At 36.6% G+C, this 22,408-nt stretch overlaps 2 protein-coding genes across 2 annotated transcripts; both read left to right on the top strand.

Annotated features, from left to right (window-relative positions):
* Positions 1-514: 514 nt before the first annotated feature.
* On the top strand, positions 515-10,466 carry LOC101162215 (solute carrier family 2, facilitated glucose transporter member 6). The gene is made up of 8 exons (XM_004071911.3): positions 515-673; positions 1,766-2,037; positions 3,342-3,438; positions 6,290-6,389; positions 7,157-7,350; positions 7,441-7,616; positions 7,697-7,992; positions 9,822-10,466. Exons 1-8 carry the CDS (start codon positions 545-547, stop codon positions 10,148-10,150), a joined length of 1,593 nt encoding a protein of 530 aa, XP_004071959.2. The 5' UTR covers positions 515-544; the 3' UTR covers positions 10,151-10,466.
* Positions 10,467-15,141: 4,675 nt separating this feature from the next.
* Positions 15,142-22,347, top strand: LOC101165558 (lipopolysaccharide-induced tumor necrosis factor-alpha factor homolog). The gene is made up of 5 exons (XM_004071753.4): positions 15,142-15,240; positions 18,940-18,989; positions 19,103-19,201; positions 19,278-19,479; positions 21,252-22,347. The coding sequence occupies exons 2-5, from the start codon at positions 18,944-18,946 to the stop codon at positions 21,367-21,369; spliced, it is 465 nt and encodes a 154-aa protein (XP_004071801.1). The 5' UTR covers positions 15,142-15,240; positions 18,940-18,943; the 3' UTR covers positions 21,370-22,347.
* Positions 22,348-22,408: the final 61 nt, after the last annotated feature.

The following is a 22,408-nucleotide window of genomic DNA, read 5'->3' as shown; positions in this document are numbered from 1 at the left end:
TATTATAAAACAAACTATTTGATCAACATTTTTGCTGTATAATAAAGGGGACATTTACCACCCAGAATTGAATTGTCTGGACAGTTTGAGGTTCATTGTGTAACATAATCAAAAATATTATAATGTGAGGTACTATTAATACTAATATCAAGTACAAAAGGATAATTATTATAGCAGCTAACTGTAAAGCAGTAAAAATGCTCAAAAAGACCCCAGACTACTAAGAGTTAACATTTTAAAAGAAATAATCTAACATATGGATCCATAAGGTTATTGTTTAAGAGTCAATATTGGTGCCAAAAAGATTAATAGTTACACTAAAGCCAAATTGCATTGTCTTCTCAATCAGCCTAATAGTACAGTGAAACTCTGAATCTCATGGTTGATAGAATTAAACAGAAAACCCTGACCTTCCTCATTTACTCATCTAGTTTGGGAGTTCTTGCCTCTTCTTCTGCTTTTTTCTGTTTGAATGTGCTAATCCAGGAATCACACAGCGGCTCCCCCTCTTCTGCTTTTTGTTGGTAACACATTGCAACATTGCATGGTTTTATCTTTATTTTATTTTCGGTACAGTAAACCACTTCAGAAAAGGACGTTCAAGTTGACAGGCTGTAAGATGGACGAGGAAACAGCACTGCTGAAGGAAAGAGCTACATCTGCTGGATCTCAGGTTAGAAATCCACATTCTTTACTCAATGTTGGCATTTAGGGTAAAAGTGAAACTCTTATAGCTTTATCAAATGTTTTGACAGTTTGATTCCATTTTAAAGATATTTGAAGATATTGTTTCAACCATTATAAAAAAACAAGGAAACAGACTTCATATTGGATAAATTCAGATAAAGATACAAATAGATGTGATTTTCAGACTAATACCCTATAAAGATCACAAAACAAATCTCTCCAATACAAAATAACAATAGCAATAAATAATTAAAATGATTTTAAGGAGAGACTATTTCAGTGATGAGAGCACACGAATTTCTTTTTTTTTTTAAACAGAAAAAAGGTTTAATTTTTAACCATATCCTAAGAGATCAGACCCTGCATGAAAAACCCATATTTGGTCATTAAAAAAAATTCCAGATAAATAAATGATAAATGTACAATCATGGTTTTGTCATAAGTCTTACCCGTTTTTGACTTCATCTATCACCATTTTCCTTTTCACAAATTGAGGACAATTCCTTTTCTACATTGCTTTTTTTCTGGCTATCATTGCTTTTTTTCTTGTCCTCCTTTTTTATTATTCTTGTCCACTTATTTCCTTGTCATTTTCTGTGAAAAATGATGGAAAACTCATGTTTAACTAATAATGAAATTATTTGACAAAGTTCAATAAATTCCCCCAGGTAAAGCAGGACAGAACAAAACATCTGTTGTTTTCTTGATCAAAAACACATATTTATATCCAAACTTAATTAATTAGCTCATTTAAAGAACAAGAACAGACTGACATCCCTTTTGTTCTTCAGATTTTGTTTGATATAAACATGTAAATATTACTGAAGATGGTCACAGGAGGGTGTGCTCTAAAACTGGTGCAGGTTTTCTGACAGTTTGGCACATTTTATGCATATTTTAGTGTGATAAAAATTACAATGATAAAATATCTTCAGTAGATGTGTGAAATTGTGTCTGTTTTCAGTTAAAATGGATCCAATGTGCAGAATTATAGATCATATTGAGCCTTCGTCTCTGTGAGGACATTCATGAACTGAAGTTTATACTTTAATTGGATGCCTTCTGTTTCCTCCCTCAGATTAGAAATTCCAGACTTTTCCTGGCCGTGTTCTCGGCAGTCCTGGGAAATTTCAACTTCGGGTATTCCTTGGTCTATTCCTCTCCAGTTCTGCCCAAACTTAAAAGTCCAGATGCAGACCCTCGGCTCAGGATGGACACAGAACAAGCTGCTTGGTTCGGCTCCATCTACTCCCTGGGTGCAGCGGCTGGTGGGCTGGGGGCCATGATGCTCAATGATCTGATTGGACGGAAGCTCAGCATTATGACGTCCGCTGTGCCATCCACTCTTGGGTAGATGTCAGCATATTTCAGTCAAACAGTGTTACATCCCTGATCTGGGGGGAAATGGCATAAATGGGCAACATAAAGAATTTAGAAACTGGGAGGTTTAAAATGGCAGCATAGTCTTTTACTCGGGTGACTGGGAGTCACAAAACTAAGGCCAAACTAATAAACACAAATGACTGGGACAAAACAAAGTGTAGCAAAGTCTGAATTTTATTAACATTAACTCTCAAGCTTTTCAGCAGTAAAATTAATAACAAAAACAAAGTATTCAGAAAATTCACCAAAACATAGAAATTAGCAATTAGCAATAGCAATTTGGTGGACAGTAATGATGGCTTGATCATGTTTTGCTGCCATCACATGTGTGTCTTATCTGCTGTGCTGGTGCTTGGTCATGATGTCACATATAGTGAATCGAATTCTGTTCAACATCTTTACATTTTAGTAAAATAAACCAAAAATTGTATTTTCCATGATCAATATAAAGGATTTATTTTATTTTGAATCGATTTTATGATGGTAACAACTTTAACAACTTGCCTCAGACAGATCGATCTGTTTGGGTAAGAACATACTTCGATTTATCAATGAAGTTGAGGAATCATTACAACCCTAGAAACGTATTTTCTAGCACCAACAGGTTTGTGAAGTACTTTTATTTCAGTGTTTAGTACTTTCTCCTGGTTGTTCAGTAGTCATCTAATTTGCAGTGAATAAACTTAGAGTAGATTTGTTTGTTTTGCATTTTAAGCTCTATCTAAACTCTTCTACTCTGATGAACTTTAGAGACAATGATTGAGAACACAAGTGTACATAAGCTATGTGATTTTATTTGCTCTTTGCAACACATCAATCAAATGCATTGAGGTAACTTTTGCTCAAAACATCATCCATCTGCTCCTTAAAGAGGAGATGCTCTGCAAAAATAAATAAATAAACTCAGGGTAAAATTCCAATTTAGGTTAAAAAAAGACCAATCAGGTTAAAAAAAGATTACATTGGTTCATATAAATGATGTAAACCACCAACTGAATTTTTTTGTTTAGCCTTTTCTTGTATTTCTGAAAACAAAATAACTCATTTTTAATTGATTTAATAGCTCCTTTTCAGTTTAACTAAAAAAATGTTAAAATAGCCTTTTCTTATTTAAAATGAACCTTAAAACAACTTTAGTTTTTAATTACCTTTTTAAAACATGAACATAATTAAATAAATGAAGGAGGTTTCGAACAAGATTTGAGCATGAAGGATGACATAACTTTATTGTAGTCTGTGTTTTGCATGATGTGGTGTCATGTGTGTTGCAGGTACATGCTGCTGGCAGGAGCTGTGGACTTGTGGATGCTACATTTTGGCCGTTTCCTAACGGGGGTCGCTGCCGGCATGACTGCAGCATCCATTCCAGTACGTTCATTCAAGCCTTTCAAAAAAAAACGTAGTTTTCTGTTGAAAAACTTGGAACCAAGAATTATTTATTTGTCATTTTTATTAATGAGCAATGAAATTGCGTTTAGAGCATCAACAATTACCCTAGTTGTTTCCAAAGTGTGGAAGGCTCCCATTTACCAAATAAATACCCAATGAATAAATAACCAAAGTGCAACATCAGTACAAAAACACAGCAAGGACTAAACAAAATAAGACATTCAATGTCATTCAAGTCAATAGCAGCTTGACGTCCAGTTCACAGTTATTTTCGAGGTGGATATGGTTATTGTGGAGCAGGTTTGGGGGTACAGTATATACAGTCTGTTGAGATATGAAGCGGGGGATATGAAGCAATGCAATTCAGTTCACAGTTAGAGCAGGATATGGCAATTACTCAGATGAGAAGGTTGGAGAGGGGTGGGGGCGGTTGGTGGGTGGGACTGTTCAGTAGCCTGTGGATAAAAGCTGTTATTCAGTCTAATTGTCCTGGCCTGGATGGACCTTGAAGCGTGGAGATCCTGTTGGAATAAAAGTCCACAGACGGGAAGTTTCCAATTCAAACCAAAGATTTATTACACTAACAATATTTCTAATACAGATATGCGGGCTCAATCAATTTCCCTGAATGCCTATTATTAAAACAGGGCTCACATCAGGAACACAAAGAAAGAGCGCTGTTTCTATCCCTGCCCAGGGATTTATACAATGTATTGATGAATATGTAAATGCAGAAAGGAGGGTGAAGAAATCGCCTGGTCAGTGGTCTCCCTTTCCACGGCTCCCAAGGACGTTAGCTGATACGTCACCATCTGCACAGAAAGAATCCACAACACAACCTGCAAACAGCCTCCTCCCACACCATGAGTGCCTTGCACCCACCTCCGCAACCTGCCCTCCCTTGTGTCTGCTCCTCAAAACTTCAGTGGGGCCTCTCACATGTATGGCATGCATGATCTGCTGATAATGATTCTGAACCAGTTCTATGGGTTATATATTCTTCATTCTGTACCTCCTTCCTGAGGGCAGCAGGTGGAAGACATGGTGGGCTGGATGGTGCTGGTCACGCAGGATGTTGTGGACTCTCTTTAGACAGCAGGTGGTGTAGATGTTACTCATCTCTGGAAGACTGGTCCCAATGATTTTCCCTACTGTTTTCACCACCTGTTGGAGTCTAAGCTGATCAACATTTGTGCAGCTTTAAAACCACACTAAAAAAACATGTCAGAACGCTGCTGATGGCATAGTTGTAAAAGTTCACCATCAGCTGCCTGGAGATTTCACCAGTCTTTAGTTTCTTCAGGTAGTGAAGGGGTTGTTGGGCCTTACCCACCACTGAGGCAGTGTCTGGACCCCATGATAGGTCCTCTGTCATAGTTACCCCTAGAAATGTAAAATTAGTCACCCTCTCAAACATCTCCGTCCCAATGTCTCTGTGCTGATGTTTTTTACTACATCTGCAGAAGCCGACAATAATTTCCTTGGTCTTTTTTATGTTTAAGATCAAGTTGTTATTGTTCAACCATGACACCAAGTGTTGCACTTCTTTCCTATAGTCCCTTTCATTATTGTCATTGATAAGTCCAAGCACTGTAGTGTTGTCAGCAGACTTGACAATTAGGTTGGATGAAAATGATGAGCGACAGTCATATGTGAACAGAGAGTAGAATGAAGGGCTCAGCACACACCCTTGGGGAGCCTCTGTATTGATTAAAAACCGTAGATGAAGTGTACTTTCCCAATAAAACAATTTGTTTTGCGGTTGGTTAAAAAATCTGCAATCCAATTGCACAGTATGGTGTTAAGTGCAAGATGCTATACCTTGAACCTTGAACGGCCAAATAACATTAAAGGCTGAACTGTTGTCAACAACAAGAAGCCATGCATAGGTGTTCTTACCAAGCAAGAAAAGTAAATTAAATTATGCCTTTTTTGTACATGTTTTTAACGGGCTAGCTCCAGAAAGGCACAGGAAGGATTTTCCTTAGGGTCAAATGCATAATTTAAAAAAAGAAAAAAGTAGCTCTGCTGGTATTTCTGGTATTTAGTTTGTAACAAAACATTGCAAATTATACAAAATTGAAACTTGTTGAAAAGGTTAAATATGACCTGCCTCCCATGCCTTAAAGCCAAAAATATAAACCCTTTGCCTTTGCCTTCATAATAACTGCAAATTCTTAGCATTGCTTCCAGCAGTACTATTGCTTTTGCTTAGAGGTAACTTCATCGAAAGGGGTTGATTAAAATAAAAAATAAAAACAAAAAAATGTAAGTCTTCATTTTTCATTCCATAATTTTTTTTAATTAGTGGACTTAAATTGAGAACACAAAGAAAAACATTTCACCATTGTGCATAAAATCGACACACTAAACACTGTCCATTTTGAAATGATGTTACACTTGCAGAATTCAAGATAGATTCTTTATTAAATTATATTACTAATTCTAGATGCCACAAGTGTTGGTGTAATTTGAACTGTATGTTAGAACTTTGAACTGAATCGTAGGGAAAGTGAATCATTGCATCCGTACTCCATACGTTTGTTTATGTTGAAAATGTCAAACAGTACTGTACTAAATTTAATATATTTAATATTGTTTAATTACAGCAAGATTAGTATTGAACGGTTTTTCTTCGTGGTTAATTTACTTTTTAGCAAATTAAAAATGAATTTTTTGTGTTACATTGAACTGAAACAAAACCATGACCCAAAAATGGAGGTTTCCGTAGGCCTATCCGTATTACCAATCAAGTTGGCTGTAAGTGAATGAATGTTGTTTGTGGTTTACGAATGACCAATAAGGGGTTTATTCTGTGTTTCTGCTTCAGGTGTACATTTCTGAGATCTCCCACAAAGGAGTGAGGGGAGCTCTGGGCTCCTGTCCTCAGGTCACGGCTGTGTTTGGGAGTCTGACTCTCTACGCTCTCGGTGTGTGTCTCTGCTGCAGAAACTGAATGTTAAAGGGGTTGTTTTTATTACACATGTTCAGCTGTTTTTCCTCAGACACAGCAGATGCCTATCAGTATAAAAACAAACTTTTATGATAATCACAAAAATCCTGTACATCAAAGAGTTGACAGAAAATTAAATTTTTTTGGAATTGAGATGTTTTTTAAACCCTTCAAGAAATCAAACTAAAAAATTGAAATTTATAGTATTAATTATGGCTGATTTATTATGCTTTTTTCTTACAATATTAGTTTTCCATTCAAAAAATTGACTCCAGGGAAAAAGCACCTTATTCACTCACTGTCTCTAATTTGATGCACAATTTGTTTTTAGCATGATGTAACTGTATCATAAATAATTAATTGTCAACAATTTATTTCATTCTTTCAATACAGCAATTAGTCATTTAAAAAAGAAAAACAAGAGATGAGTTAATATCACCATAAAGTTTTTAAAAATTAGCAAAACATTTCCCTTCAAAAATTGTTTGAGAGATTTCACAGAGGCAGGTGTTTTGAAATGAGCAGGAAAATACCTTCTGCTGCCTCTAGTGGAAAGACGATAAACTACACAGCAGAAAACATGGACAAAGTTATATTCAATGGGTTTTTAAGAAAAGTTTTGATTATGCTATATAGATAGGGGTCTCAGAAATCAAATATGATAAAATTGGTTATATTAGGTTAAAGAAAAGAAGCAACAGTTGTTTAATTATTAGTCCTATGAGCTTTTTTCCCTTTTTGCAGGTCTGGTGGTGCCATGGCGTTGGCTGGCAGTGGCAGGGGCTGTGCCAGCTATATTGATGGTTGTGCTGCTCACATTTATGCCCTCCTCCCCTAGAAGACTCCTCTCCCTTGGCCGGCAACAGCATGCAGAGAAGGTCCTCCGCTGGCTTAGGGGAAATCACTACAACACCCACAGCGAGCTAAGGGACATACAGGTGGAAGATTAGCACAGGCTTTTATTTTGACAGCTTGCAATAATCTTATGTGGCAGATCAGATCTAATATGAATGATTTCACCAACATAGGAGAGCATTGACAGTCAGAAGACAGTCAAATGGTCCCATCTCGCCACACCCATCTACTACAAGCCAATCCTTATCTCAGTGATGATGCGTTTTCTGCAACAGATGACAGGCATCACACCAGTCTTGGTTTATCTGGAGCCCATTTTCGCAAAAAGCCAAGTGTCAATTGAGCCAAGGTTGTGCATCAAACAAACAGCATTTGGTTTGTTCTTCTGTTCTTGGTTCTAAACACAAATATCAACTTAATTTCCCTTAGGTACGATGCTGCAATAGTGGGGGCAGTCCGCCTCTTTTCTGTTGCCATAGCAGCATTTTTGATGGACAAAGCTGGACGAAAAGCCCTGCTGTACACCTCCAGTATGCTAATGTTCCTGGCCTCCCTGACCCTAGCCGTCGCCTCTCACACCACGACCTGCCCTCCGGGGCCTTCTCCTCCGAACCATACAGTGCTGGGCTATGGCACCCATGAGGACATGGCCGTCGCCTTTCAAAGCAGCCAGCAAACCGCCGCAGGCCTCATCCCTCTCGTCTTTACTGTGGTGTTTATATTTGGTGAGTTTTCAAAGGGGTTTCCCTAAAATGCAATGCTTTTTCCAGCCTCTTGTATTACAGCTTAAAGCTGTATTAAAGGTAAGGCTTTGCAGCAACAACTTTCAGTCACTCCAATTCATTTTTAGGGTTTTTGGTTGGATCTTTGGTATGTCGTTTTCTCTGTAACACGGCTTGAGTCCTCATAAGTGAACTCGAACTATTTTGCTTATTATTTATTGTTTATAATAAAAGATGTTGCTGCTATTTATGAATCTGGGATTTTACTAATGCTATGGTCACATATACAACTGTGACCGCACAATGGGTAGGAATCGGCAGAATCTTTAAGACGCCTGATTTTGTAAAACATCATTTGCATGGTCATGAATGCAGATGGCGGCAGTCAGTCAGGCGGGGATAACAGTTATACGAAATTGGGCAACAGCTGGGCGGCCACAGGCATGTGGCAGCAAGATTGCCAGCATGTGCCAAGATGTTCCATCACCCAATTTGGTGATGGCACAATTTGGCCCAATTTGACCCACAGTAGCCGGGATCGCCAGATTGTCGTCCAGTCATCTCGGGGCCCCCGGCCCATCTCAACAGCCCTCATCGAGTACCCGTGCTGCTACCGCACAATTTCTAACAATTGAACAATGGCAGTTATACTGCACCGGGGCAGGGGGTGGCTGGAGGGTGGCAGCCTGATATTGGCCGATCATAAGACAATTTTGGGGAACTTGGAGACCCCACCATCAGTCAATTATCACGCTGCTGTCTTTCTGCTGCCCGCCCATCACTGGACTGTCACAACCCAACCCTAAAATGTGCTCGGGTGGCCACTTCCTGATGTCAAAAAATCATCCGTTTCATTTGAACTTTTTCTTATGACCCAGAAAGCCGCAGTGTGTAAAAATCAACTGCCGCCTCCCAATTGCAAATGCCACCGCGCAGCCACATGCTGAATTTGCTGAAAAACTTGCATTTAGGCCACTGCATGGTGGCCTTTTGACCTATGTGTCTCTAAAATTTAGATAATTTATTTGTATGGTGCCTTCAAATGACCACAGTCAAACAAGGCGTCGTACACTAAATCCAGAAACATTAAAAACAACACCAAAAGTAAAAATGATAAATGAGTATTATAAAAACACAAGAGAAATGCAAAATAAACTATAAAACACACCAGCAGAGCAGAGTCTCATGCTCTGTCGACAGCCTGGCAATAAAGACAGGCTTTGAGAAGTTTTTAATAATAATAATAATAATAATGGATTGGATTTATCTGCGCTTTTCAAGTCACTCAAAGCGCTTACATTGTGTCCATTATTCATTATTCATTAAACTTGTTTATTCTGATTATCAGTTTAATGACAAGGCTAAATGATAAGGCTAAATGCAAACCATTAATATTAAGAAATGTTGTCAGACTAAGGATATGGAAATTAAAAAATATGTAAAAACTGTAATTTCATTTAAAGTAAATTTCATTTGTAAATCTTTTAAATTCACAGATAAGAAAGAAATGCTGCACGTCATGTTTGTAGTTTCTTTTTGTGTAACAATTGTTAAAACATTTTATCACAAAATACTTAGTTTCTAAAATAAATTAGTGAACTTTTTTTATATTAAAAACTGGTCCTTACTCAGACTGCTTTGTTGCTGTTTGAAAAACACTCCCAACTGTCCCTACGGCTTTTTCTTTTGAAAATCTCACCCCGTTTTTGACAAAACATGAAAAGCCACATTTGTTTATTTATGAGGTTTTGCTAGGCGGAACTGGTTGTTAAGTTGTCACACCCATCTCAGTGAAAAAAGTCTCAGTCATCAGAATGTTTGTTATCTCGCAGGATATGCCATGGGATGGGGCCCGATCACATGGCTGCTGATGTCTGAGGTGCTCCCGCTGGTGGTCAGGGGGAAGGCCTCAGGACTGTGTGTGACCGTTAGCTGGCTGACAGCCTTCGCCCTCACCCACGCCTTCACTCACCTAGTGGACAGCTACGGGCTGTACGTCCCTTACCTGATTTTCACAGTGGTGTGTGTCTTCTGCTTGCTGTTCAACGCTGTGTGCATCCCGGAGACAGGTGGACGCTCACTGGAGGAAATAGAGAACTATTTCAGGACGGGACGCTCTTTCACCATTACCAGGAGTGCATCCACCTTACAGTCTCACTGAACCATCTGACCTTTGTTCTACAAATTCTAGAAAGTGAGGTAGATGCATATGGAGCTACTACTTATTTAACAAACATATGTTGATGTTGGTTTTGAGTTGTTCCATGATATTATAGCTTTGACTGACCAGAACACTTCCTGCCAAAATACCCATCATTTTACTACTTTTATTTCTTGAAAATTTGCCTTTTTTTATGTGACTTTATGCGGGCATATTGGTCCAATCTATCTATCTATCTATCTATCTATCTATCTATCTATCTATCTATCTATCTATCTATCTATCTATCTATCTATCTATCTATCTATCTATCTATCTATCTATCTATCTATCTATCTATCTATCTATCTATCTATCTATCTATCTATCTATCTATCTATCTATCCATCTATCTATCTATCTATCTGCAATGTGGCTCAATGTAGTAACACACAAACGCAACAACACACAAAGGTTTAAAGACTAGTTTAATTCAAATGTGTAAACACAGATTTGCTAGAGCACATTAGCCAATTTATTTTATTTTTGTGTCATTTTCCTTATTTAATTTAACACTATGTATATATATATATATATATATATATATATATATATATATATATATATATATATATATATATATATATATATATATATATATATCTTCTCACCTTAAAGTACTTCACACACACGTTATATAGAAATGTGCTTTTGAACAGATACTCTGTAGAGCAGGCGTCTGCAACCTGAGGTTCCAGAGCCACATGCAGCTCTATTTTCCCTTCATTGTGGTATTTGGGTTTGAAGAAAAATGTAAATGGTTTGAATGAATAATAGTTTAGTGTATTAAGTTTGTGGTGGTTTATTACTGTATCAGAATAGCTTAATAAAGCACATATTCTGCTACACAACAGCGTCTTATTGTTGTTCAGAGGCAAAGTATATAACTGCATTTACATGTTTAGATTTTTTTTAAAAAGAATCCTAGCCTAATGTTGGCATGTTTTAAAAGATTGCCTAAGTCATAATGGAAAATATCATTGTTGACTTGACTTTCTTAAATATTTAATTCAAGCAAAACTGCTCTAGCAGGAGGATCTTATTTGAGACAGGGTTGACCTTATTTTAAAATGAACTTGTATGTGCAGCTGCTAAAAGTAATATGAATTAAAATATTTAGAAAAATCTCAGTTATAATTCAATCATTGTAAACATTTAAAAGCTACTTTTAGTAATGAATGCCTCAATGACCACAAAATATGTGTATTACAGCCTCTTGTACAAAAAATGTAACAGGTGTATTTTTCTAAAAAAAACACAAAAATTAAATGGAGCTGAGCAGCTCTTGCTGGGATTTTGTTGATAAGAAACTGACTCAAATGGCTTTTGTAGTGGTACAGGTTGCATCCAGATTTAGAGTATCACAAAAAAATCTATTTAGGACTCATGACGCTGTATCTGTCTTTATTTTTACTTGTTTGTTTAGTATTAAAAGTGTTAAAAACTAACCTGGCGGAGCGGACACAAAGAAAATTTGTTTGCACAGAAAAAGAAACCTATCTACTGCTTTCTTTTGCACCACAACAGCAAAGGGGACAACTTTTTGTGACTATTTTATAATAAAAAATAAAGTTTAAGCGTGTCAACTAACAGAACAGCAGCTGAAAAAACTGGTTCATCAGAGAGCTGGAAGTAATGTCAACACGCTCAGCAGGACGCATGACATACCAGAGGGTGAACTCAGACACATGGTTCAGTTTTTCCAACAATTTCCAAAATTGGACTTGGGCCATTTACAGTAAAACACAAAAGACTGATTTTACGACAAATAATTGATCATATATTTAAGGTTTTCTCCTTTAAACACAAAATTAATGTCATGTTGTCTTGTTATGAAACTAAATTTGGCAAAAAGAAGCAATTCGTTGAAACCTGGTTACATTCCTGAAATAGGCCCACGTATGTGTCATGCCATTTGCACTTCTTACTAATGCTAATAGCTAATTAACTTTTAGTAATAAGCAAAGAATTGTTTACATTCATCACAGGAATGGAACAATTGCTCAATGACGATAAGACAAATATACAGTCACTGATTTTATGTCAATCACCTAAAAATATGCTATTTCAACTATGAAAGTTGTGGTGCTTGTGAGAAAAAAAAGCAATGATACCAAAGAAAGTTGTGTCGCTAAAAACAAAGATTGACCTCTCATCACTTATTTTAGAGTGGCTGACGCGGGTTATTTCTGGACCTGTGACTCCGCCCACACCTCCTCAGGTATTGCCAAAAAAGATTTGTGCTGCTGATGGGTATCTACTGTTTGTATTGTAAACACTTACTCTCATTCTGGCACTTAAAGGACAAGAAAAAGAAGGGAAAAAATGCAAGTGTAGCATATGAACATGTGTTCAATAATAGTTGGATTCAGGCTTTATTAGAAAATCAATGTCCTGAAATAACCGTAAACCGTAAACCATAAATATGTAAGAAGTACATAATAAAACATTTCTAAGGTGTCAGTGCTCTTCAATTTTAGATGACTTATTAATAAATCTTCATTCATTTCACAATGTCAAAATCAAATAAAAGATAAGAAGAAAACATAGCAGTCTTCCAGATTTTGTCTGTAAATTCATCTATAGTACTGTTCCTGTTTGCTGTATCTCATCTCACTAGGAAGGAATTTGTTGCACTCTATTACACAATACTGCTTTTGTACACTCTTGAAGCCTTACGAAGACTTTGTGCACAATGAAAAGTTCCATCTATAGTGTGGTCAATGGGGCTGCTGGTGCAACAGCAATGTGTCTGGAACTTGTCCTCTTCAAAACTTTTGAAGCATGCACCACATTATGATTTTTTTCTGAAGACACTGTAGTGATAAAAGCCAAATCCACTCAAAAAGCAAAACTTACATAATAGGAGAAAGCATGCTTTTCTGCACAGTGAGAAGCAACCAATTCTACAATGAAATGTAAAAAATTGTATTTCCATGAACCAAAAAACTTGTTTTGTCCACTCAGCTACTGAGTAATTCACCTTTTTAAATGCGACTTGGATTTAATTTGAAGATTTCATCACTCCGCCTTTTTAGAGCTCCAGGGTAAACAGTGCTGGGGATGGTTTGTTTTTAAGAATGTTGCTTGTCTGGCCCATCAAAACACACAATCACCTCACCCAGTTGACATCAAGCTGAGCCAACACCCAAACTCTCTTGCACCGCCTTAGATTCTTCAGATGAATGATTTAGGGTAACAGAAATGAAAAGGGGGGGGAGGAAAGCACTCTCAACTTAGTGAAAATGTTGTAGTGTAGTGTAAAGTGCCTTGGATAGCACATAAGTGAGCCACAGGTGAAACTATTTTAGTGTTTCAAAACTACAATCATCTTGTGATCAAGTGGTCTTTATTTATAATTATGCAATTTTTAGCCTAAATTAAACCTCTAATTAAACCTCTAGTTTTCTAAGACATAGTTTTCTCTGAGTTGTGGGTGGAACTGTTGGTGCAGAGTAAGCCTACCCCCATTTCCCATCATCCATCTGTCTACTCACTCTCCCGCTTGCTTACAGCCCCTTACAACCCCAACCTAACATTACAGGTGCAACAAAAATGGCAAGCAATATCAGAGCTAGTACAGTTTAGAGCCAGTTACCAGCTCAGACAAGGAAAATAAAGGGAAATGGATCTGTCTGTAAGTGGATGCATTGAGATTAACCCTTGTGCTATCTTAGATGACCCCACCCTTACATTGACGTGTTCCCTCTACCATGACAAAGGTGGATAAAGGTGGAAAGATTTCATGTAATACTTGGACACCAGTGAAGATCACAAATCATTGAAGAATAAAGGTTTAACGCACTGTCTAGTGGGTCTAGACCACCCAACTCCCAATGTTAAAGTACCTAGGACAGCACAAGGGTTAAGCGGAGCAGGGAGTTCATGATTCACCGACTGCAGTACCTGCGTCACTGCTACAGGCGTTTTCCAAAGGCATTTTTTCGTCCACTCCTGATTCACAGCAATTTGAATAAAGACATACTCAGAAAATCAGTTTTAATTTTAATCTTCTTTATATATGTCGTTTCATGGGAAAAAGACTAGAAGAACATATTAAAAACACCAAAAACACAATTTTCATCACACTGGGTCTAAGAAATGGCACAAGTTTGATATGTCAGGCTGGTCATGGCAATCTGGAAGGGAAAAATCAACATATATTAATTGCAAGTCACTGAACTTGAATAACTTGCACCCACAAACATGTAATTTGTAGGGGCATGTGTTGCCTGAAGGTTGGTATTATATCCATGCCCCTTTAGGCATTACTTCATGTCTAGTACACAAGAACAAAGAAAGAAAAACCCTTTGCATAAAATGTTCAGTGGAGTTTTCAGCCTATTATTTTAGGAAAATGATCACATTCAATTCTCCAAAACTAGTGTTACTTTTAGGAAAGCGCATCCAGGAGCTGATGTAAATTGATTTAATGCATTTTTCTATTGGCTCAACATCGGGCTAGTCTGCATGGAGGAACTATTTTTTTGGGCAATTGACTATCCATTATTCCATCCTAAGTGAAGTGAACTGGAGCAATAATGCTTATCACTAAAATTTAATCTATGGGTAAAGTTTGATTTTTGGTGGGTGGGGTTGACAGAGAATTGGAATTTCAGCCTTAGTTACCTATACATATAAGTTGAGGCACAAACGGTTGAATAACAATTTTTGGAATCTAAATGTTTTGTTTGTTTAATACCTTTTAAGCAGATTTGTTCTTTGCCAACACTGACTAGAAGGAAACAGGTTATTCTCTCCTGAGAAAGTGACACATAGATCCACTCCCTTTGATAATCTCAGAGAAACAAAAAAAGTTATAACAGAAGATATGAGCGAGTTCTGATATAGACATCATCACCACAAGCTGAGTCATTTTGCTGCCTTGTTCATTGTTTTTCAAAAGGGTGGGGCTGTGGGAGGGCACTGCCAAGGCCTTTGGAGATACAGGTGAGACAGGTGGAAGTATCACTCCCAATCTGTGAGAAGTCATTGTGAGCAGCAGCAGCTTCCACGCACCTCTCCATACGAGACCGCAACACTTCACTACGGTAAGCCTGAGACATTCATTTATAGAGAAGACATCTGCAGGAGTATGATATGAATGAAGATATTCAACTTTTTGCTCTTGTTTATGAAGAAAAATGGCTTTTCCAAATTGTTTTTTGCACAAAACCTGTTGAACCTAAGTTTTAACTAATTGTTTTACTGAAGGCTCATATAGATTTCCCTTGAAAATCTTTCCTAAATTTTAAAAAGAAAACTGAACCAAACAGCATCATTGAGGAGAAACAGACAAAAAAAACGTTGGATCTTTTCATGGACTTTTACTTTTAGATATATGTGGACACATGTGATCAACTACACTCTGACGTGTGACTGATTTTAAAAACAAAAAATGAGTTCAAAACAAACATTAATAATTTAATAATTTGTTTTATCTACAAAAACACACAAAAAATTATTTTGGGGAGCATTTAAACCTAATAGTTTATAATCCTAAATGTTGTGATTTAGTATTTACTGCTAAACCCTTAAGGGGGTGAAAATGTGTCGTGTTATGAAAGGGTTATGAAAAAATGTTACGTACTCTCCTGACTAAAATTAATATTACTGGAAAAACGGGTAAAGTGATGAGAGAGCGATCTGTCTTGTGGTATTTTAGTCTTTCCTTTATCTTATCAGTCCTGAATGCCTTTAACCATCGGATTGAGCACATATGGATGCCACAATCGTACACTGACCCACGTGTTTTAATGTGTACACATGACGATTATTACTGTCAGAAGGATCAAGCTTTTAGTTCACCTGTTGACTTGAAATCCTTCTAGTTAAGCATCTAAAAACCTGATTGACTACAGTTCTTACAGCTTCCCCTATCCCCACTCCTTTTTTTTCTTTTTTCCATGAGCTGGATTGGCGACATGCCAAATTTAATGTCACATTCAGAGAGAACACATTGTTTTAACCCATCCTTCACTCCACCCCTTCTCATGAGATTGCAAGTATGTCAGCAATGCGACTGGTGGACTTTTCAAGCGTCCCACCCGATCCCCACGTCCAACATTAGCTAGATGATTCAGGATGTCAGCAGGTCACGCAGTAATCGAGTAAAAAAAAAAAACAGCAGCAATTTTCAGATTTCTTTTTTCAGATGCCAGATTTTGCCAATTTAGGTCGTACATATTAGTTTCAAGTTAAGTAAAACAGAGCATTAAATATAAAAGAATTGTTGAAAATCTTGTCTCCTAAATTGAGATTATGCATCAATAGTAGGTCTTGAAGTAGAAAGGAATATTATGGATTTTAAGAATTCAACTCTAATAATCAAAATTCTACGTTTTGAGTTTTTTTACTGGGTCATTTAGTTAGTTTCTACAAAACGTCCTAGTTTAGATCAAAAGGATGGAGATAATTAGTAGAATCTATTGAGACAAATAAAAGTAATTTAAATTTAAACTGTTGGAAAGTTTTTAGAAATTTAGTTGCTTAATACACAACATGTACGGGTAATACAGTCGTTTAGACCCTCTTTACTAGTGGCATTCTTGTATCTGGAATAAACAGACGCTCCTTTCGCAGCAGTTATGGTCATTACTTGGTAAGTTTCTTTCTTCCTTCTCAGTCTGCCAGTAAGTCTCATTTCCTCTTCAACTCATCTGCTAATTAGTTTTTATCCTAGGCAATTATCAAATGTTGGTTGTCATGGTTACTGCAACAGAAGAAGAACACATCAGTCAAGCTTCCTATAGAGATGAGACAACATGTCCAGAACCTGCGCAGCTGAAGAACAGTAGAGCTGTTCCATCTTTTACACAGATCATCCTGAGCACATTTGGGTGCCACACCTTTATCTGTGACACACAGAGAAAAATGCAGCCCTGTGGCATTCCTGCACCAACATTTGGGTGTTTACCGGCCCTTTGTTTCTTGTCCATGACACAGGGACAAAGCCGTAACCTTTGGCTGATCCAAACCACATCCACCTGTGCTGAGATGAGGCCGCACCCTGGCACGCTATTCATAAAGGCCCTAACGTCTCTGGGACAGCTTTCATGCATGTCCGTTTTAGAAGTGCTCATAGTTTGGTCTGAAACTCAGAACTCATTCATCATCTTGACCGTTTTTTCCCTTTCGGCGTCACGGGGCTGGCGGAGCCTATCCCGGCCACTTGTGGGAGAAGTTAGGGGACAACCTGGACAGGTTGCCAGTCTGTCGCAGGGTAGAATGTCCACAAACACACACCCATTCACTCTCACACCTAGGGACAATTTTTAAGAGTTGCCAATTAACCTATAAAGCCTGTTTTGTTGAAGCCGGAGACCCCGGAGAAAACCCACACATGCACGGGGAGAACATGCAAACTCCACACAGAAAGGTCCCCCATTGATGTTGTTTTTTCATGTCCCCCAGCCGGGACTTGAACCGGAGGCCTTCTTGCTGTGAGGCAAGAGCGCTAACCACTGCGCCACCGTGCCGCCAAAAACTGTGAACTGTTTTACTCAAATTAGTGTAAGTTAGGACTGAACCGTTTTCTGGTCTTAGTTTTTAGGTAAAAAGTCCTGAAAGTCCTAAAGTCCTAAAATTCCTAGAATCTAATCTGAGACCATTTGAACAAAATATTTACTAAAAAAACAATTTAACCAATGTGGTCACCATTGAAAAGCAAATTAATGTAGACACTTGTTACGCTTTTTCGTTATTTGGAGGTTTAAACTTGTGCCTCATATGTCCAAGACAGATGAAGGTTTTAGTTTTTTTTAATCTAAATTATATATCTAAAGATATATATATATATATGTGTGTGTATCATTAAAAATGTAGCTGTTGATGATAATAAAAACATTATGAAGAATGCATTGCAAACATTAAAACTAATACCTATCCTCAAAAATAAAAGCATCAAACTGCTTAAAGCACAAAAGTATATTCATTAGTCAAATTTAAAGTTTAATTTCCCAAAAATATCAATGTAATCCAGATAAGATTATGATTTTCAAAATCAAAAGATGTTACTATCATTTCTTTTTTAATTTCTTGCCAAAGTTTTAAACTAAGAAGTGCTGCCACCCAGATAATGATGTCTTTTACTGCACTTTTGTACATTTTTGTTTTTCATCCAACAACGATTTTTCTTAAACTGTTTGATTGTTTTTTTTATAGTCACAAGTTTGGAATTTTTAAATAAGTATTTACAATGTTTCCGTTGGGCAAAAATCTATTTCGAAACAGCAAAATAAATCTTTTTAAAGGAATCGATTGCCCAAAAATTATGAAACGTAAGACAGAATGTGAGCTCTCTGTCCCAACATTTAAATTCCACATTATTTATTGTTCATTTTGCAGCACAAAGGTTGAAAAAAGATGAGTTTTTCACACTGAAAAGCCATTATTTACCTTCACAAAGCATGAACAAACATGAGAGTACATTGTAATACCTGCAGATTTTTATCTTTCTTTGAACTCAAGGGAAACAAAAATGTGCCTTTAACAAATCTTTTTCTTAAGTTTATGTTGGTGCCTACCGATTGCTGTGACCTCACCTGAAATTTAGCTCCAGTTTCCTGGAAACACGAATTAACCAGTACATGGGATTAATTTTATTTGAAATAAAGAAGTGGAATATTTAACAATCAATATTTTGCTTAACATTTTATGTAAAGATGTGAAGAAATGTGTTTTTTTTATTTGTAAAGAGTCTTACGTTTGTGTCATAAAACATTTTCTCTCTTTTCTCTTTCTTTCTCCAGCATTATGAATACAAATGAAACAAGTGATCCTCCTTCATACCTTGAACAAGGTACAACTAAGTGCGCACATACATTTACAGTCATCCCTAATAAGTGTGTCACTAAAAATCCTGCTCCTCTTCTATCTTGTTCCAATTGACCTCTTCCTAATGGTTTGGTCCAGGCAGTGGAGTGAAGGTGTACCATGTCCACACCCCATTCACCCATGTTCCATCAGAGTCTCAACAGGAACCTCAACCTACAATCATCAGCGACAAACACAGTAAGGTCCAAAGCGTGTGTAGCCTCGGTGTCAAAAAACGTGCCGTTGTCTTTAAGTCTCTCTGTCTTTCTGTTAGGGTTCACAACCACAAAAGAAATCTCTGGGTCTCATCTCGAAGCTGAAAAGGGCAACAAAAATTATGCGAAATACGATGTGGGCTTGGGCCGTTCTCCCGGCATGACAAACTGCCCTAAGTGCGAGAGACAGGTCGAAACTGTCGTGGACTACAAGGCAGGGACCTATGCCTGGCTGATGTGCTTACTCTTCATCTGCTGCGGGTGAGTCAACCTGGGCACCAGCAAGAAAAAAAAAGATTCCATTTGAGGAAACTCATTAAATCAAAAGAAATATATATAGGATGTGTTCCATGACCTCACCCCCTGAAGTCTTTTGATGCAAATATGTTTTAAGCCACTTTTGCTCAAAATTACCTTAATTTAGCATCTATTTGAAAGCCAAAACATGTCAAATATTTTCTTGAAAGCTGGTAATAAATTCAGGCAAAAAGTGGTTAAGGAACCGAAAAAGAATGGGCACTTTGAAAAATATGGTCATGATGCTTTAGATATATATGAATAATAAAACAAAAACTTATAGTGAACCATTCATGGTTTTTAGAGGTTTGCAACATCAAAAACTGAAATTGGGGTGGAAAAAAAAAAGTTTTAGTATCCTAAGTTATATTTCAGTTAACATTTACCCAAAATGCTTTGTGAGGCTCCATGTTTATAATAGTCTCTTAGTTCAAGGGTCTGCAACCTGCTACACGTGGCTCTTTTACACCTCCTTTGTGGCTCTCTGATTAAAGAAAAACAAAAAGGCTTTAATTTTAAAAAGTAACTGTAATCTACAAAGTAAATAGTTCAGTAAAACTGAGTAACAATGTTTTTTTAAACTTTATTTAAGTTATTCACAGAATTAATTACAAGTCAACTAAAAAATTTAGACCCATTTCTGTATCTCGTGTAAAAAAGAAAACTTTTTTTTTCTTCAAATCACTGACATTACACTTTGCTACATGTGCTGAATTGAGGTGATCCTATGTCACACAGGGTGTCTCCTAACCCTTGTGCTATCCTAGGCACTTTAACATTGGGAGTTGGGTCATCTAGACCCACTTGACAGTGCGCTGAACCTTTTTTCTTTAATGATTGGTGATCTTCACTGGTGTCCATGGATTACATGAAATCCTCTCCACCTTTTTCCACCTTTGTCATGGGAGGAATAACACATAAATGCAAGGGTGGGGTCATCTAAGATAGCACAAGGGTTATTTTGACAGGCAGAACTTCTGTCAAAAGTTATGAACTATTTCACAGTTTCAAAAAAGGTTATTTTCTCTTCATGTTTATTGTTTTATACATGCCCCAAAATAACAGGTTATTCATATTTATATTCATGTTCACAATAATATTTAATAATAACATAGATACAAATTCTAGTCCAATTTTTCTAAATTATGAAATCAGATTTTGTCGCTGCCTTTTTGGTTTTTGTAAGTGAAACATTGACCTGAGAGGCTCTTTAACTATTAAAGGTTGCAGACCCCTGTCTTAGTTCCATTGATTTTATTCGAATTAATTTCTTTTATAATGAACATGTTCCGGTAATTTATTGAACGTCCAGTACAGTATATCTAATGTAGTATACATGCATGTAAAGATATTTTCCTCAAACAAATAAAAGAGTGAAACAGTTTTGCAATGTTTTGTAACCATAAAACATTAAAATAAAATAAAAATAAAATAGGGGTCTGCTTATTAGAAGTAATATATTTCAAGGGTTTAAATAATTGATTTTGATAACTTTTAATTATATATTTTTTATTTTTCCAAGGGCAAATGTAGTGTTAATTCTATTTCTTTCAACTGATTTCCTGACCATTGTCTCTAATGTGATATTTTGCCTAAATTGTGCTTCAGTTGAATGGAAAATTGAGTCATTAAAGATAAAAACAATCTTATGTTTGGATTTTTCCCCCCCAAACATGTCTATAATATGTTTCTATGTTAGTTTCACTGAATTAATCTTTGGTGTCTCTTTGATGCAGGTTGATTCTGTTGTGCTGCCTGATCCCGTTCTTTATGAATAGCTTCAAAGACGTTTATCACTCATGCCCCAACTGCCACAAGATCCTGCACATCGAGAAGAAGAAATGCTGTGAATGACAGGGAGGAGGACAAAAGGAAAATTAGAAAAATAACCTGCAAATGTTGTCTTTAGCACCAAAAAATAGCAGAAATAGCATCTTCCATCACTGACAGATAAATATAAATAAACCTATTTTTATGGACGCTGTAATTAACCAAAATTTTTTTAATAATCTCCATATGATTTCCAATAAACTGAGAGCAATTGTGCTTGCGGGGGAAACGGGTCAAAGAACACCACTTGCACTTTCATAGTTTTTTAACTCTTACATTGTCAATATTTACATTTAGAATGAAGGCCTTGTACATAGACTAGTTTGAATCCCCTGTCAGGGAGACATGTTTAAAGCAAACCAGAGGAAAGCTGCCTCATCCACAGTTTCTTTATTTTTTGCACAAACACATTTTTTGTTTCTTTTTCTGGTTCTAAGAAGGAAACACAACACAAAAAATAAATAAAATGTGTGTAATATTTATTGGATGTCAGCCAGAAAGCTACTCTTTTGAGGAATCTGATGTTTTCTTCATCACAATGAAGATCAACATGATTTATTACTGTACATTTGTTAACAGCTACCAGAATACATAGCATTAATAATAACTTGATGAACTACAGGGAGACATGCAATAATAAGCAAACAAAAAACATTTTATTTGAAAAAAAATGCTTTTTCTGTTTTATCAATCTGAAAATAAATATGCATTTTTTCTTTATCTCAACAATGTGTGATAGAAACCTTGCAAAATACTTTGATCCTGCTAAGCAACTGAAGTTCCGTTATTTGCATTGAATAATTATTTGAAAACATTGTTGCTCCTAAGAAATATGATTCTAATAAAAACTCATTTTCTGCTGTTTTTAATGATTTACCGTACATGTGCCAACTTTGTTCCAACTATTCAACAAATGTTTGGAGGTTTAGGCCTGGAATAAATATGTTGTAATAAATCCTACTCTATATGGAAAAAGTATTAAAATATCCAATTAGTGCTGCATTGTTTTAGTTTTTATCTGAATCTTTCTTTGCGGTACTGCCAACCCACTTTTTCAAGTTGT

Source organism: Oryzias latipes, chromosome 8 (assembly GCF_002234675.1).
Source record: "Oryzias latipes chromosome 8, ASM223467v1".
In the NCBI taxonomy this organism is placed as follows: Eukaryota; Metazoa; Chordata; class Actinopteri; order Beloniformes; family Adrianichthyidae; genus Oryzias; species Oryzias latipes.
This window is presented reverse-complemented; position numbering and strand designations above follow the sequence as displayed.

Coding starts and splice junctions, on each gene's coding strand:
- LOC101165558 (XM_004071753.4), top strand. CDS start 18,944: ATGAATACAAATGAAACAAGTGATCCTCCTTCATACCTTGAACAAG. Junction 18,990..19,102: donor TCCTTCATACCTTGAACAAG/GTACAACTAAGT, acceptor GGTTTGGTCCAG/GCAGTGGAGTGAAGGTGTAC. Junction 19,480..21,251: donor TTACTCTTCATCTGCTGCGG/GTGAGTCAACCT, acceptor TCTTTGATGCAG/GTTGATTCTGTTGTGCTGCC.
- LOC101162215 (XM_004071911.3), top strand. CDS start 545: ATGGTTTTATCTTTATTTTATTTTCGGTACAGTAAACCACTTCAGAAA. Junction 674..1,765: donor CTACATCTGCTGGATCTCAG/GTTAGAAATCCA, acceptor TTCCTCCCTCAG/ATTAGAAATTCCAGACTTTT. Junction 6,390..7,156: donor TCTGACTCTCTACGCTCTCG/GTGTGTGTCTCT, acceptor CCCTTTTTGCAG/GTCTGGTGGTGCCATGGCGT.